At 27.5% G+C, this 17221-nt stretch overlaps 1 protein-coding gene across 5 annotated transcripts in view; it reads left to right on the top strand.

Moving 5' to 3' along the window:
* Positions 1–352: 352 nt before the first annotated feature.
* The window catches only part of LOC135930991 (ras-related protein Rab-37-like), a 41437-nt gene continuing 24568 nt past the window's right edge, over positions 353–17221 (top strand). The window contains exon 1 of one of the 5 annotated variants that reach the window (XM_065467860.1): positions 353–577. In XM_065467860.1, coding sequence (XP_065323932.1) covers positions 566–577 — 12 coding nt within the window. In that variant the 5' untranslated portion in view covers positions 353–565. Of the gene's footprint in view, positions 578–13342; positions 16667–17221 lie in introns of those variants that run through there. The other 4 variants (XM_065467996.1, XM_065468143.1, XM_065467926.1 and 1 more) reach the window with 4 other exon arrangements.

Raw genomic sequence — 17221 nt, 5'->3', positions numbered from 1 at the left:
GTATAAATCCAAGTGCTCTGTCCAAGACCTCGACTCATAGGTAAAATGAAATGTAAAATGTTGGGTCCATATCTAAATCGGCTTTGTGATTATAAAATGAAAATAAAGTCTATATTGTTATTTATTTATAATGTAATTTTTTTAAAAAAAATATATATAAGGATAAAACGCTTATTAATAAAAATATTATTTTAGACTTTATTAGAAATATCTTGATAATATATTTCTTTTTTTTGTCCACCAGATTGTTTTCATTTTAAAAAAATATATATATAAATCAATAAATTTATGATATTCTTGTTCTTGGCTAGAAAATAATTATAAAATATTTATCTAATAATTTTACATTTAAAAAAAATATATTATTATTATTATTATATTGTGTGATACAACAAATTAATTATGATATTTAATCATACATTTTTTAAAACCAATTATTACAAATTTAGCCATCATTTAGCACTAGAGAAACTCACATAATAATTAATTAACAGAAATGGAGCTCTAATCTATTTAAAAAATTCGAAATATAATTTGGGATTAATTTATTCATCATAGTATTCTCATGAATTTCAATGTAAGATTTTTTTTATGATTTCTAAGTAAACCAATATATTTGTAATTTTTATATACAAATTAATGATACTGATGATCATCAACCTCACTCAGATAAGGAGAAACAAAATGGAACTCACCAAAATGTTAATTATCTATTTTAATAAAACATTTTTTTTTAGAAAACATAAGTTTAAAATTGATTAAGTGTAAGTCTCAATGATGTCAATGGGTCATAATTTATAAATATCCATACAATTGAATAAAATACATCTTAGGTTTCTTTAATAATTGCAATATAGTTATTTGTTTTTTTTTAAAAAAGTAATATTTTAAACACCATTTACTTTAACTCAAGGTTATTTATCTGCTAAATAAATATATGCAAATTTTTTTTAGTTATAATATGATACAAAATTTAATATAAATTATAAATATATTAATATTCTTTCTCATGAATAATGGTCAGAATAATTTTCAGCATTTTGAGCTTTCCTTTTTAATTTTTTTTTAAAAAAAATAAAATTTATATATAATTAAAATGAGCTTGGTCCAAAGGCTATTATAATGATTATGACTTCTATTTATCGCAAAATCAATAAATTGTTTCTATTTCTAAATATTAATGAAAAAATTAATTAATGAACACGTCCAAATCTTAAAGAAGCTACTTTTTTTAAAAAAGTAATGCCTTTTTCTACCTATTTTAATAAAGTAACGTCACACTTCATTTAAAGTTAAAATGAGATTTGTAATTTTTATTTTTTTTATTCCCTAAAAGTTATAATACATATAAATTGAAGAAGTTGTTTCGCATTTTATTTATCAAAGAGCAAATAAAAACTGAAACAATGTAGTTTGCGTTTTTCACGCTTCCTGTGGGCACTATTAATGAGTAGAGGAACCCAATACATTCCTAATCTCAATTAAGTGGAGGATCTTATCTCCTAGAGGCTATCTAGATTATATTCTTAGGACTCTATAATTTTAATTGTTTGTGTCATGAGTTAGAATTTTTACAATTAAATTATTAAACGAGAGTTGATTTCGTTTTCGTCCAACCTAATTAAACAGAATTACTTATCCTCACAAAAATTCTACATTTTAATCGGTACCTATCCCACTAAAAATCGCTTATTTCATTTTAAAAAATATACAAAGCACAGCACAATATTGATGGCCCTGGAAAAAAAATAAGATTTTTATTTTCGCCTTCTCATCTGAGGACCCACTAATATAATTATTATTATGAAAAAAATCTAACACTGTTTAAAAATTTTTTTAAGTGTTCTTTCATTGTTACGAAAAAGTAGCTGATTTTATTATTTTTATTATATAATTTTTTAATCATTAGTTAATAAAACATTTTTACAACAGATTTTATTTTATCATATTTTTTTTTAAATTTATACTTTAATTTCATAATTCTTAATCTTAATCATGAAAAAATGTTGTAGTATTTTATATAAAGTGGAAGGAAAGTTAAAACCATTAATTTTTTTAAATAACTTTTATTCATAGATAAATTATTAAAATGTGAGTTTTCATCATATATAATTTTAATGATTTTATTTTAGGTTTTAGGATTAGTTAATGCATATTTATATGAAATTATTATATCTTAGTTAATATTTTAAATTTAATATGTGTGTCGGGGTGTGGGGGAGTAGCATAAAATTTATATAAAGTTGTAATAATAGTGGTAAGGGCTTCGAAATTCATCTCTACTTTATAAGAAATTTGACCACTCGTAAATATAAATAAAAAATTAATCATAAATAAATCATCGTATAAAATTTAATCATTTAAGAACTCATCAAAAAATTCTAATTTGTAAATATAAAAATAAATCATCCTTTTCTTAAGATTCATTTAGGAAATTAAATCAAACCTAAAATATTCAAATTTAATCATTTTAAAAATTCTAAAATAATAAAGAATAACATTTGGGTGTAAATAGTATAAATATAGAAGGTGTAGTAAATATTCCATCATTCTATCATTTACGTTGCGTTCATATAGACCTAAGTTGAGTGATATAAAAATTATGGCTAATGACAAGCAGATATATTAAATAATTTAATTCAAGAATTGCCATCTGTATAAAAGTAATTAAGAATAAATTTTAAAAAAATTTTCATTCATCTAAAATCATATATGATGAGATTATTATTTATTAAATAAATATCCTTGGTTTTTATATCGAAATCCAATCCATACAATATAATGTGTAGTAATACAGGATACAATTATCAGGGTATATTTATAGTTTTAAGAATTTTGTATATAAACTTAAAATGTTGATTTTTTTGATAATAAAAGTGTTCATAACGATGGATATCGTATATTTTAATAAATAAGTATAAATTGTGAGATGTAAAGATTTCATTTGGCAATTTAATAGTATATCATTATGAATTATATTTTAAATTGTTGATCATACAAAATATATTAATTTACTGATAGATATCATGTAATTAAGCACTGGTTATTTTTTTTACCTAAATATACAATATATGGGGGATAGGATAGGTTAGGGTATCATCTTAAAAATTAGTTACCATTTTTAATTTTAGTAAACGCATAACAAACAAAACTGAGGAAAACCCAAAAGAGGGACATTACCTCCCATAAAGACTCGTCTAGATATATAATCTACCCCGTTCTAATTATCTGAGTTTCATCATTGAATGGATATTAAGTAGTGCTATCAAAAAGCCCAATTTGGGTCAATTTTAAAAAAGGCCCAATTAAGATGTTAGCCAAAATAATTTTGTGTAAGCCTCAAGATTTGGCAAGTAGAAGCCCAAACCTTTCTGACATTTATGAGCAAAATGATTAGATTACACAATATTATTTTGGTTATAATCTTAATCCTGCCGTTTTTAAAAATCGACCCGAATCGGGCTTTGTAACAACACTAATATTAAGAACTTTCATAATGCAACTTTATATAAGATAGTAGTATTAAAATAACAATGATTTAATTTTTTTTTAAAAAAGTACTTTTTGCTATATTTAAAAAAATCTGCATATTAATGAGATTTAAAAAACATAATTTCTCTTTCGTAACAATTTAATTATATATAAATTTAAATAGAAAATAATTTAATTATTTTTTTTTTGAATCAAATTTCATTCCCTAGAATTGTTAAAAGTCATTGTATTATAATCAACTGATAACTAACTTAATTAGGTTATGAGTTACCTGTTAAAAGACACGTCTCTGTGACTTACCCGCGATACAATTCCAAGTCGAGATAAATTATTGCATCATTTCCCCACTAGTTATATGAATAATTTTCGTCATTATAGAAAACAGAAACACTCAGAGTTTTTTTCCTTGATTTCTAAGAAATAAAAAATGCTTAGGCTATGTCCTGGATCGACTTAATTTGAATACTTAATTGTTTTTTAGTATAGGTTAAAATAAATTTGAGATAGAAAACCCTATTTTGGTTTGTTTTTATGTTGCATTGTATTTTTCGTATTTTATTCACGTTTTTTTTAGTTTTTTTAAATTATTTCTATTTGCTCTTTTGGCTATTTAGTAATAAGTTTGCTTTTTTTTATCTTAGCTAGGAAATAATTCTGAGCATTTATGTATTTTTTTTGAGCGTTTGAGGATTTTTTTTTAACTTCAGTTTTAATTCTGAGCGATTAAATAGGATCCCTGTTTAACTTAGATAAAAAAAAACAAACCAAATACTACTTATAATTAAAACCATTTTCAAATCATCTAGTAAAATTTTGTAGTTGCATTAACTATCTATACAATATGAAATACACTTATTTAATTATCGATTAAGTTTATTACAACTCCAGATAAATAATGTGCGTAAAGATATAAATTTAAATGTGCCTTTTTTTTGTTAAAATGGATATTTTTTAATGACTCCTACACTATACTAAATTACTATAAGGACATTAATATAATAGTATAATGTGTGATATTATAATGTATTATATCTAATTTTATTTTCATCGAAACAAGAAAGAAATTAATAACGGTTATATTATCAAAAGTAACATAAATATTAGAATTATGTAATTATATATAATTATATAATGCAACATAAAAGATAAGATTTATATAAAAATATAAATTAAAATTGTTTTAAATTAAAATTTAATTAAGGTAATTTAAAAAAAATGAATTATCATATATTAAATATTTCTTTTTTTCCCATAGTAAACTTTTCCATTTGAACTGTAATTGCATTTAAAAAATATATTATTTCTACATAATATTTTATTATATTTAAAACCAGAGTTGATAACGCTCCTTTTTAAAAGGAGCTAGCTCCCGCTCCCGCTACTACATTTTTAAAAGGAACTAGTTCCCGCTCCAAGTATTGGAGCGCCACTCCATAACCGCTTCTTTGATTTTCATTTTTTTGGAAGGTATGCGAAACAAAATCATATTGTTTATCAAAAGGTTTTATTTATATAAAATGATCTATTAAAATATTTATAATCTTTTATTAACCTTTAAAAGTAATAAATTTTCTAAATTATAATCTAAAAAACATCCTTGCTTCTCCCCTATGATCTGTTTTGCAATACTAAATAAGCGCTCCACAGGAGCACTAGAGGGAAGCGGGATATTGTATTTTATAAAGATATTTTTTAATTCAGGTATAAAAAAGGAGGTTGAACAAGTAATGAGAAAATAAAAATAAATGTTAAAATATATTTAAAAAAGCATCATCATATCTAACAAGTAACAACCCAGGCTCAACTATAATGAATTGCCCAAAAATAATTATAACCATTTTAAATAAAATAATTCCAAGATAAAAAAAATATAGTTATCATTTTGTATTTAAAAGAAAGGTTTTTTACTTTTAAATGCTTTTTCAGATTGAAGCTGCTCACTTTTGAAAATGAGATACTTTTACTAAACACAAAAGACATTTTGCCCTTAAATTTGTTTGATTATTTGGATCAACATCTTTTAGAAGTTTAAAATATTTTTTGTATGATGGAATTGGAAATTCGATTTCTTCTTCTATAATCTCTAAATCCATAATATCTAAAACTATTTTTTATTATATATCTATAAAATGAATATTAAATGACTTACAAGATTTTCCAAAAAATATTCAAAACTCGGTTCAACATTTATTAATGGATAAATTTAAATAAAATAAAATTTCATTTTTATTGAATTTTAATTAACAACATTATTAATATTTAAAAAATAATTTAATTTATACCTTAAATTTAAAGGGCGGTAGAGCGGCGCTCCTCCACACCAGCCCTAAAATGAGCTAGCTCCCGCTCCTCATTTTTAAAAAGGAGGGGCGCACCAGGAGCGCCGCTCCTGTAGCTCCGCTCTTTAACAACTCTGTTTAAAACTCTAAAATGCAAATAAGATGGTTCATTAATAGTTTTCTAATACATGTATAAATATTGCTGTATATCGGCGCTTTGTTTATACCATTTACTCTATAAGTTTTAAAAAGCGCCAAAAGGAACCAAAGGGTACATATAATAGTAAAAGCCCAACAAAATTTTGAGTCCTTATCTTATTAGAAAATTTAAAATAATCTTGATAAATTGGGAAACTGTCTAAGTTAGGTAGGCTACAACGGTGCTCAAATTAGGCAAATTTTACTTCCAATCCAATTTAAAATAAGAAATGACCTTGAATACACTCCTCCAATTAGTTAATGTAGTATATTATTGAGGTGAGGCAAGCGGGCACTTAGCTCTAAAATTAAAATTAGTGTCCCTCTAAACATTTTTTTTATCACTGAGCACCTCCCATAATTTATTTTAAAAAATTATTTTTGAAGAACAAAGATTTTTGATCAAGTTTAAATGTCAAAATCTTTCTTAAAAAATCATTTGTAATAATTTTCATGCATAAAAAATCTTTCAAATTGAAATCAAAAATTTTTTTTAAAAAGGAATATTACTGTAATTTTTTTTTCCATACTAGACATTTTTGTGTATATACCAGAAACCTACAAAGGTATTATTTGCCCGGATTTTTTTTAAAAAAATGTACGGCCCTGGCCCGAGATAAATAATTTTAAGCTCGACCCGAATTTTTTAAAAAAAATTTATTTAAGCCCGGCCTGTATTTTCTTAAAATTATATTCGACCTGGAATAAAAATTCTCCTATTCGGTATTTTACTACCGTATTTTTCAGCGAGTATTCATTTAAAGCATATTACATATTTAATCTTTTTTTATTTTAAATCTAAACATATATTTAATATACTACAAATTGATACTATAAAAAATTTGTGAAAATAATATTTTGAGAATATAATATATTGTATTTGTGATAATTTTAATTTATATTTAAAAAATGCATGGTAAAGCAAATGAATATACCATATTATATTGTGTATTTATAAAAATAAAACTAATATTTATTAAAATGGAAGTAAATAATATTTTGAGAATATCATATATTGTATTTAATATTTATAAAATAAAAATCAATCGCTATTTAAAAAAATGTAAAGTAAATTATATTTTGAGAATAAAATCAATTTGTACATATAATATAATATATTTAATAATATAAATTTAACAAAATAAAATATTTGTATATATCATTCTTTCTTTCTTTCTGTAAAAAAAATAAAAATGTTGGATTAAAAAAACTTTCAGGACTCAAGGTAAAATATAATAAATGCAATTAATATTTGAGAGTTTGCAAAGTAAAAAACAGAATGAATGACGAAACCCTCTACTCAAGAAAGATATAAAAAATTTACAAATTATCATGAACAGAGATTCGAACCGAACCCGAAACCGGAGAAGAAAACTCGGGTTTTTGGGAAAAAATATGAACCCCGAACCGAATCCGTGAATTTTATTAACCCGGGTTCAGTGTATTGTTTAAAATCATATATTAAGATATTTGTGTAAATACAAATATTAGTAATTTAATTGAGATTTTATAATATTTTCAAATTTCCAATTAAGTGTATTGTTAATAAATTTTAAACAACTTAATTCATTTACGCCATTTTTAGAACTTATTTAATTTATTCTCAAAGATTCCTATTGGAGTGTTAATAAATTTTAAACAATTTTCATTTACGACATTTATTTTTAATTTTTAACTTATTCTCAATGATTATTAATTGGAGGAAAATGAAAGTGAACAAGTCAAAGTAAAAATTATTATATTGGATATTGTTAATTTAAAGAAATACGTCTTAATAAAAGATTTATACATGACTATGCTTGTTTTAACTTATTTTGCCTATAAATAAAATAAAAAATTTATATTTATACCAAATTTATGTCTAGTTTTTTAAATATGTTTTAAATAAAGATTTTTTTTTATGAATTTAAAAATTCCTAAACCGGAGCTAAACTCGGAACCAAACCCAAGTTCAAAAATATTTCCTTAAACCGAGCCCGAATCAAACCCGGGCTAAAATTTTATAGGGTTCGCATCCTTGATCATAAAGAAAGATAAGCATGCCTACCTTTTCAGTTGAAGATTACTTCTTCTTTCTTCAAGAATTCTCCCAATAGTGGAAAAATTCCGCTCACAATTGAAGCAGGAATTGCCAATACCCGTTTTGCCAATTTTACCAAAATTGGAAATTGGCTTTGATGAGCGCCCATCACTCTAACAAATTATCCACCTTAATTGCTTCATCTATTTTTACATATAGTTAATTATTAAATTCATCATCGGGTATAGACATATTAACAGAATTACCATCGCCCCATTTGTCGTAAAATAATTGAGCTTGTTAAACAACAGTACAATCGTAATTCAACTGATCAATGATAGTTCATTAACTTCCTGAGCCTCCTGTAATTTGCTGGAACTCTAAATACAATATGCTCAATAGTGTTTATTCACAAAATGAGGAAATTATAAAAGTTCTTCAAGACATGGAGGATCGGAAAAGTATTATATTATAGACCTTCCGATTCTTTAGGATCTTGTCAATATTCTTGGAAATAATCACAGAGCTATTGTTTAGTTACAGTCGGACTCTTGCACTCTTTTTAAAGTGGTAATTTGGTATTATGAACTTTTTGAAGTTTGTAATACATATCAATGCGATAAAAGAGAGATAAAATTGATTCTACTTAATATAAAGCATTTTTTTTAATTGAAAAATTTGTTTTACATGAGTATCATTTTATCTCTCTTTTTCTCTGTCCTAAATTCAAGGAATTACGTATGTTGTCAGGGACAGATCGCAAGATGACGGAAAACTACATTACTACATTTCTTCTTCATTAATTGGAAGGTTTCCAAAATATTTTTTAATGTATTTGGTAATTTCTTTCGAACAAATATTCAACTTTAACAGCTGCTTTCAGTGCTTTCTTACAAATTTATATTTGCTCCTTACATTTTAATGAATGCCCATCTTGTTTGGATAATTGTACAAAATATAATTTAAATTGGCAATTGGTAATTTTCTCAAGCCATGCTTTAGCAAAATTATTATATTTATTTATATAGAGAGATCAAATTAATAATGAGAAAAATTCTTTTATTTTTTATATTTTAAAATGAAATTCTAATATTTCAATATAAAAATCTTATATTTTTAATATAAAATTATAATTAAATTGATGCCTTGATGCCCCGATTCTAAATTTTTCCGGGCTTAATACTGGGCCTGAAGGTCTTTGGCATATACCCCATAATTAAAAAGCTTAACCTTTAGCTACTCTCTTAGCAAAAGCGGGTGACGCCTCTAAAACGGTAAGATACAATATTAAAATATTAAAATTGGCAGTTTAATTTAGGATAACGTCATCTAAGGAGTTCATTTTGGAATTGAAACGGGTTCTTAAAGCGAATAACATGTTTTCAAATAAGAATTTTAAGTTTTATATTAGTTTTTTAAATAAACTTTGTTTAATTCCTCTTCAACAACTTATAACATTGACATTTGATTTCTTCCTGTGAGTAATTATAATTTCTTCTTTTTACTATTATAAAAGGGTTAGTTTTATACTGGGAAAAGTTATTTCACAGTTTTGGCTTAATAGGTAAATTCAAAACATTCTGCTCAACAATATTTATAGGGCAATCATTTATATAAAAAAATAATTAATTGATGTATATGGCTTAATCTTTATTGTTTTTAAACGCCAAAACAATTTCTTTAGATATTCAAGATATGGTGAATTCAATTATAAGAGCACTCTTTTTAGTTTACACAAGATTTTCCTGCATTACTATGAAGCTCGATCTTTATTCTATGGGGGGGGGCGGTGCCCTCAACAATTTAATATGAGAACAATTTTAAATGAAATTCAAACATATGTAATAGCCAAAATATTTTCAGAAGGGGGAGAGGATTTATGGGTTTTCGTTCTAAATCGCTAAAATAAAAATCACCAAAAGCAAAAAAAATTGGGAATCTAGCTTATATCCTAGGAAATTTTTAAAGTAAATTTGAAATTGATATTAATATATGTTAGGGAAATATAAATTTTTATTTAAATTTAGTTTTTTAGAAAATCTCTAAAAATGAGTGAAATATCATTATTCTTAAATGTTGTTCCCAATTCTGGGAGCAATGATATTTTCTTCATTTTTGGCAATTTTTTAATTTCAATTGAAATATAAGTGTTTACTACCCTAGCAACTATTAATATTATTTTCAATATCACTTATAAAATTTTCTAGGAGATATAAGCGAGATTCCCAATTTTCAGCAATTTTTGTTTTCGCGATTTAGAACCTATACCAATTTATGAGGGATTTATCTACACCATTGGGCGGTTTGCTTAAGAGGCGTCGTTATATAGGAGCTCTTTTTTATATAGCAGCACCTAATTTTTAAAATTAGTACTCATAACAAATATATTAATATTTCCTTTTCCTTCCTTTCTGCTATATCAAAATGAAATAAAACCTATTCTTTCTTTCTGCTAATTTGATTTTGAATTATCATAAATCTTTTAATATTTTAATAATATATTATATTTATGGTCAAAAATATTATATCAAATTAAAAAGGGGAATGATTTAATCAAATTTATGCCAAGGAGATATAAGTATACTTTCAAAATTATGGTAAGCAGAAAATAATTCACCGGAAAAAAAATCCCGGAAAAAAAATAGCCGGAAAAAATTCCCCAGAAAATAATTCCCAGGTAAATAATTCTCCGGAAAAAAAATCCCCGGAATAAAATTCCCCTGGAAATTATTCTCCGGAAAAAATTTCCCCACTATATATTGAATTGCTAATGCATTGCTAAATAGCAATCAATCATAATCAATCATAAATAAATCAAAATTTTATTATGTATATTTTATTATTGATAATTTTTTAAACTTTTTTTATTATAAATGAAGAATACTGATTAAATATCATATAGTATATATTTTTTATTTTTATTTAATATTATTAGTAAGAAATTTATTTTTCTAGCTTATTAAAACAAAAGTACATTTTATTCAATTTTAAAAATTAACAAATATATATCCGTAAGAGGGCGTTATATGTTTTAATATGTATCATTTTAGGAAACCGGAATGATGATTGGATAGCACTTTTTTTCAGGGTTGGCATGTCGGTCAATTGACCGGAGGAATATTTGACCGGTCAAATACGGTCAAATACTCTAAAATATTAATGGCGAATAAATATTTTGATATAATTAACTAGTATGCATTAAAAGCATGTTTATCAATCTTATTAGGTTACAATTATTTAAAAAATTATTTGTATCATGAATTGTTAAAAACAAAAGAATTTTTTTATTGTTAAAATATAAATATGTAATTTTCCTAAATATAGTATTATTTTTAGTTATTTTTTCGCCTAATCATTGCCGTTTCTCGCCTTCTTCATTTTTTTCAATTAATTTTCTTAAAAAAAATAAAAATACCCGATTTATTATAATCATAATATAATTTTTTCATTCTTATTTTTTAATAAATTTAAATTTTATTTAATATTTAGCCGAGTATAAATTATATTAATTCTCATTTGTTTTACTTACACTTGCTATATTTGGTTTTTAAAATTAATTTTCATTTTAATTGTTCTGGTCAGATTTACGGAATATTATTCAATTCTGGTAAAAAGTTATATATATTATATTATATTTATAATATTAAGAAATTATTGGAATAATTGGTCGATAATTATAAAATAGTTAAGATTGATTAACTTTACAATAATCAAAATCATTTTTTGTTAAATTTTAATATATTAGGGATTATGGTCAAACCAAAGCATCATGTTTGGAAACATTTTCAAGAAGTACGCGATGGTAAATCAGTTAAAGCGGTGTGCAAGTTTTGCAAGATGTCCTATATCACCCACGTTGATAGAATGGTCAAACATTTATTAAGCAGCTGTACTATGTGCCCTGTTATAATTAAGGAAAAATTTTATTCAAATTCCAAAATATCAACCTCTACAAAAAATATCACAAATGTAATTTGTAATACTTCTAAGTCTAACTCTAATGAAGAATTGGGTGAAATTAGTGAGAATGATTATCAAATGAACAATATTTTGTCTTGTGACTCAGGAGAATTCGATTCCATTATTTCTAATCAATCTACAAGCAAGGCGATTAAATATAAATCTCAATCTTTTGTATAACTGGTTTCATAGATAGAATTAATCCCAAAGAAAAAAATGAGCTGGATCAATTGTTTGCAAAGGCTGTATATGCGAGCAATTTACCTTTCCACATCACTGAAAATCCCTACATCCAAGAATTTTTTAAAAAAATACGTCCTATTTACACATTACCCAGGAGAAGGCAGCTGGCTGGATATCTTTTAGACAAAGCGTCAGGTGATATGGAGGTGAGAGTTGCAGATATAATAGATAAAGCTCCTTACTTATCAATTGTATCAGATGGCTGGAGCAACATTAGAAACGAGAGTATTATTAATTTTATGGTGATGACGCCTGTTCCAGTGTTCTACAAATTTCTAAATACTGAGGAAAATCGCCATACGGCAGATTATATTGCCCAGGAATTTAAAAATGTAATTCATGAATTGAATCCGGTAAAAGTATATTCTTTAGTTACTGATAATGCCGCTAACATGAAAGCAGCCTGGAGAATTATAAAATTTGAATCTATTTATAATCATATACAATGTTATGGTTGTGCAGCGCATACATTGCAGTTATTCTTTCACGATTTTGATCGATTGAACACCTTCAGTGACCATATTTCAATAATTAAAAAAATTGTTAAATTTTTCAAGAATAAACACATACCAGCTGCAGTATTTTCCCGTAATAAGAATCTTCATGGCATACCATCTACATTAAGTACAATTAGCCAAACAAGATGGGCATCGTCAATAAAATGTATGGAACAAATTCAAATATGCAAGAAAGCTCTAAAAGCATCAGTTGTTGAAGAAGCTGTTTGTGATATTTGTCCCATAGAAATTACCAATAATATATTAAACGAAGAATTTTGGACGCCTTTAGCTACCTCATTGTTGAAAGTGCAAGGGGATAAATGTACTTTGGCCCAAGTAAAAAACGAGATGCTTAATTTGGAAAAACACATAATACAATCATGCTATGATTCTATATTTTCTCCATCTCAAGAAAAAAAAATTAAGGTTATGTTTGAAAAGAGAAAAACTGATCTAAATACATGTGCTCACAATGCTGCTTTGGACCCCCAATATCAAGGGGAGCATCTTACTAATACTGAATTTGATGAAGCATGTAATATAATACAAGAATTGGGTATTTTACAAGGTGGTGATAATCAAAATATTTTGAGTAATATAGTAAATTTCAGAAGCAAAAGCGGTATATTTAATAGCCATATGTGGAAAGTTGTAACTTCCATAAGAAACAATCAAATTTCGGCCTCAAGTTGGTGGAATGCATTTTGCCCACCTTGCCCATTAAGAGAAGTCGCTAATATTTTACTAACATTTCCTAGTTCGACTTCTTCTTCTGAAAGAAATTGGTCGGTTTAGGGCAATATTCACACGAAAAACAGAAATAGATTAAAGGCTTCTACAGCAGGAAAATTAGTAAGAGTGTATCATAATTTAAGATTGATTAAAAATATTAAAGAAAATAATGATATTGAATATGAATCGGAACAAGACTCTGCCACGGAGGGTGAAACATTGACTATAGAATGAATTAAAAAATATTATGATATTTATTATTATACATAGATTTATTATAATATTAAATGCAAAATTAAGTTAATATTGGTGTAAAAAACATTTATTTGAATTTGACCATATTTGACCGTATTTGACCATATTTGACCGGTCAAATATCGGTCAATTGACCAAATTGTATTTGACCGGTCAAATGCACAACCCTGCTTTTTTTATTTTATGAAAAACCTAAAAATTAAAATCTGGAACCACTTCAAACAGCTGGTCAGGCGTCGGGTTTCTGGTAAACAAGAAAATTCATAATCATATAAATAAGTTTACACCTATCTCAGAGAGATGCGGGCTACTATACATCAACACAAACTATAGGCAAACAATACTGGTAAACATCTACGCACCTCCAAATAGGAGAGACAGGTTACTCTTCCTTGACGATCTGGAAAACATAATCAATACCTTACCCAGAAGATATAACATAATCTTGTTAGGTGATCTAAATACCAGGATTGGTTTGGAGGAGATCTATAAAAGGAACAACACTATTGGAAATGCAGCCCTCGCACAACCCAATGGGGATGAGAGTCGGATATTGCTTAACTTATGTAGCAGTAACAATCTTAAAATCGAAAATACTTTCTTCTCTCATAGGGAGATAAATACACTCACCTTTAAAAGGGGAAATTACATTTCGCAGATAGACTTCTTTATCTCAAATGTCCATGGCTGGTTCAAAGATGTAATAGCCATGACGAGTGTAAACTTATCCGATCATAAAATGATCAAAGCAAAGATTTTGGTGAAGAATTTATGGGATATCTCAATCAGATCAAATAACATTCTCAACCAGCCTGCTACACTCCGAAGGCGAAATATTTATTACTTACAAATACCAGAGATCAGAGAACTTTTTGACCGCAGACTATGTGAGAAGGCTACAATTTTTGAAAGCATATCCCAGGCTAAAACAGTGGAAGAATGCTGGATGATCTTTAAATGTGACATTCATGAGGCAAGCAAGGTATTAGCAAGAAACAACTCTCTCGGAAGGAATGAATGGATATCCACCACTACTATGATAAAAATTGAGGAGGTCCGTTTAAAAGGCCACTTTGATAAAGAATTGTGGAAATCTATACAGAGATTGCTTAGAAGTGACAGAAGAATTTTTACGGTCAGGAAAGCACACGAGATTGATGCAGATATGAGAGGAAACAGGCTTTTTGATGCCTACAGCAAACTCAAATATTTTTGCAAATCCAAAATTTTCAAAAAACTCCCTTCCATTCGACTGGAAAATAACAAAGTTATAATCGACCAGGATGATCAATTGGCGCTTTGGACGGACCACTACATGAGGATCTTCGAATCCAGGAAACCGACAAGCGTACTATCTGATTTCCAAGCCACACCTCAATTTCTCAACACCTCAATATACCTCTCAGTTCTCACTAATCGAAATTTCTTCTGCACTTAAAAAACTTAGGAATTACAAAGCTCCTGGCCCAGCTGGTGAGCATCTTAAAGCAACATCGGAGGCAGTACCACGTTTCCTGCAAATCATCTTTAATAATATTTGGTCCACAGGGGTGACACCGAAGGACTGGAATCTATCCACCCTTTGCAACTTCCCTAAAATTTCAAATCCCACTAAATTTGGAGATTACAGGGCAATAGCACTCACCTCTACTGCTTCTAAAATATTTATGATCCTCCTCAAGTTTCACATTTTACAAACATCGCAAAACCTCTTCGCCAAGTATATCTGCGCCTATCGCCCAGGCAAAAACATTATGGAGCCTTTTCTTGCTCTTAAAATCATCATTCATAAATGTGATAGATATAAACTACCTTTCTTTTTCACTTTTATCGATTTTAAACAGGCGTTTGATAATGATAATCATGATGCACTTTGGAAGATTCTATCAGAAGTTGGGGTTGACACAAACATAATCAAGATATTACGGCACCATTATAACAATTTGCTTACCTCATGCAGAATAAACAATAAAATCTCTCCACCGTTTAGGATAAAAAAAGGAGTGAAACAAGGCTGTGTTCTCTCGCCAATCCTCTTCAACATAGTTATGAATAAGATTTTAAAAGATACTTTAGACGCTGCAAACCTGTTGGAACTAAACTTATATCCGAATAAGTACAATCTAGAGAACAGGATTATATCCTACGCCGATGATGTGGTAATCATCACCAAGGATTTAGAGGAAACCTCCAATCTTTTTCATTTGTTGAAATTGGTGAGCTCGAAAGTCGGGCTAGAAATAAACTTCAAGAAAACCATGATTATGTTAGCAAGACACACGTCTCCCATAGAAAGTATCGATGTTGGGTCTGAGGTGATTAAGGTGGTTACCCAAATAAAATATCTAGGAATTACCCTAGATAATAGAGGGGGCTGTATAGAAGAACTCAGGATAAGAATACAAAAAGCTAAAGTAGCTTTTTACAAGTACTTCAAGTTATGGAAGACAAGGGAGATACCTGCCTTCACATGACTACGTATCTTTAATTCCACTGTTATTCCCATTCTATTATATGGCTGTGAAACATGGGAAATAAGCAAAGCTGATAATAGGAAATGTCAAACGTTTATCAACAAGTGTTTAAGGATAATTAACGGCATTTTCTACCCCAGACTAATATCGAACGAAAGGTTATGGAAACAATCAAAACATATTCCTTTCCATATCATACTAAAGAAAAAACGAATTAATTTCTTAGCGCACATTCTGAGACACCCCAGCTGAAATTTGGTTCATGATGCTTTAACTTGGCTTTTTACCTGTAAAGGTAAATCATATAGCAGATACAAAACATTATGGCTCCACCGGGTATTGAAAGATGTTGCTGGCCTGAACTTAAACTGGAAACAGTTCACCAGACTAAACAAAAATAAAAAATCTATCAAAAGCTTCTTAAGGTAAAATGTGCGTACCTGAGATGATATCCCCTATCCGTTACTTCACCCTTACCCACAACTATACCCTTCCTCTTCAGCCACCTCAAAAGTACAAGTTTTCTTTTATTTGAATAACATATTTTTTTTTTATTAAATGCGAATCTTTAAACATTAACTTAAACCAGCCTTCCCCTATCCAATCATAGTTAGATAAAATTAGGATAGTAGGTATGGGTGTGGGCTGTCTTATTTGGCCCTGTCCCTTTCTCAATCAGCCCATAGACGTTTAAACGTTAATCCTTGGACTATTGTGCGTACAAGTAAGTACGGCTAGCCCACAAACGTGTAAAGGGTTTCTCATATTTTCTTCCCCACCTTAACAAATCCAATTAGATGGAAATGAGAAAAACCTAGCGTAGCTCTGTTGTTCCTACAAAGTTGAGAGGGCGAATGCGCTTTATCACGTAAAAAAATTTTTAGGTTTCTTTTATGTTTAATTTATGAGTAGGTTTAGAATAGTGAAACAATGGAAATTTTCTAAAGATAATATTGCTGGCGTTATTTATCAAAATCTCTTCATTTTTGTTTTATACGTGTATATTTACGTGCTAAGCATGATCCTAACAATTTTTTTGAAAATAATTTGATTTGACCGATTGCCGAG

Source organism: Gordionus sp. m RMFG-2023, chromosome 1, assembly GCF_954871325.1.
Source record: "Gordionus sp. m RMFG-2023 chromosome 1, tfGorSpeb1-WG-v2, whole genome shotgun sequence".
NCBI classification, from domain to species: Eukaryota; Metazoa; Nematomorpha; class Gordioida; order Chordodea; family Parachordodidae; genus Gordionus; species Gordionus sp. m RMFG-2023.
This window is presented reverse-complemented; position numbering and strand designations above follow the sequence as displayed.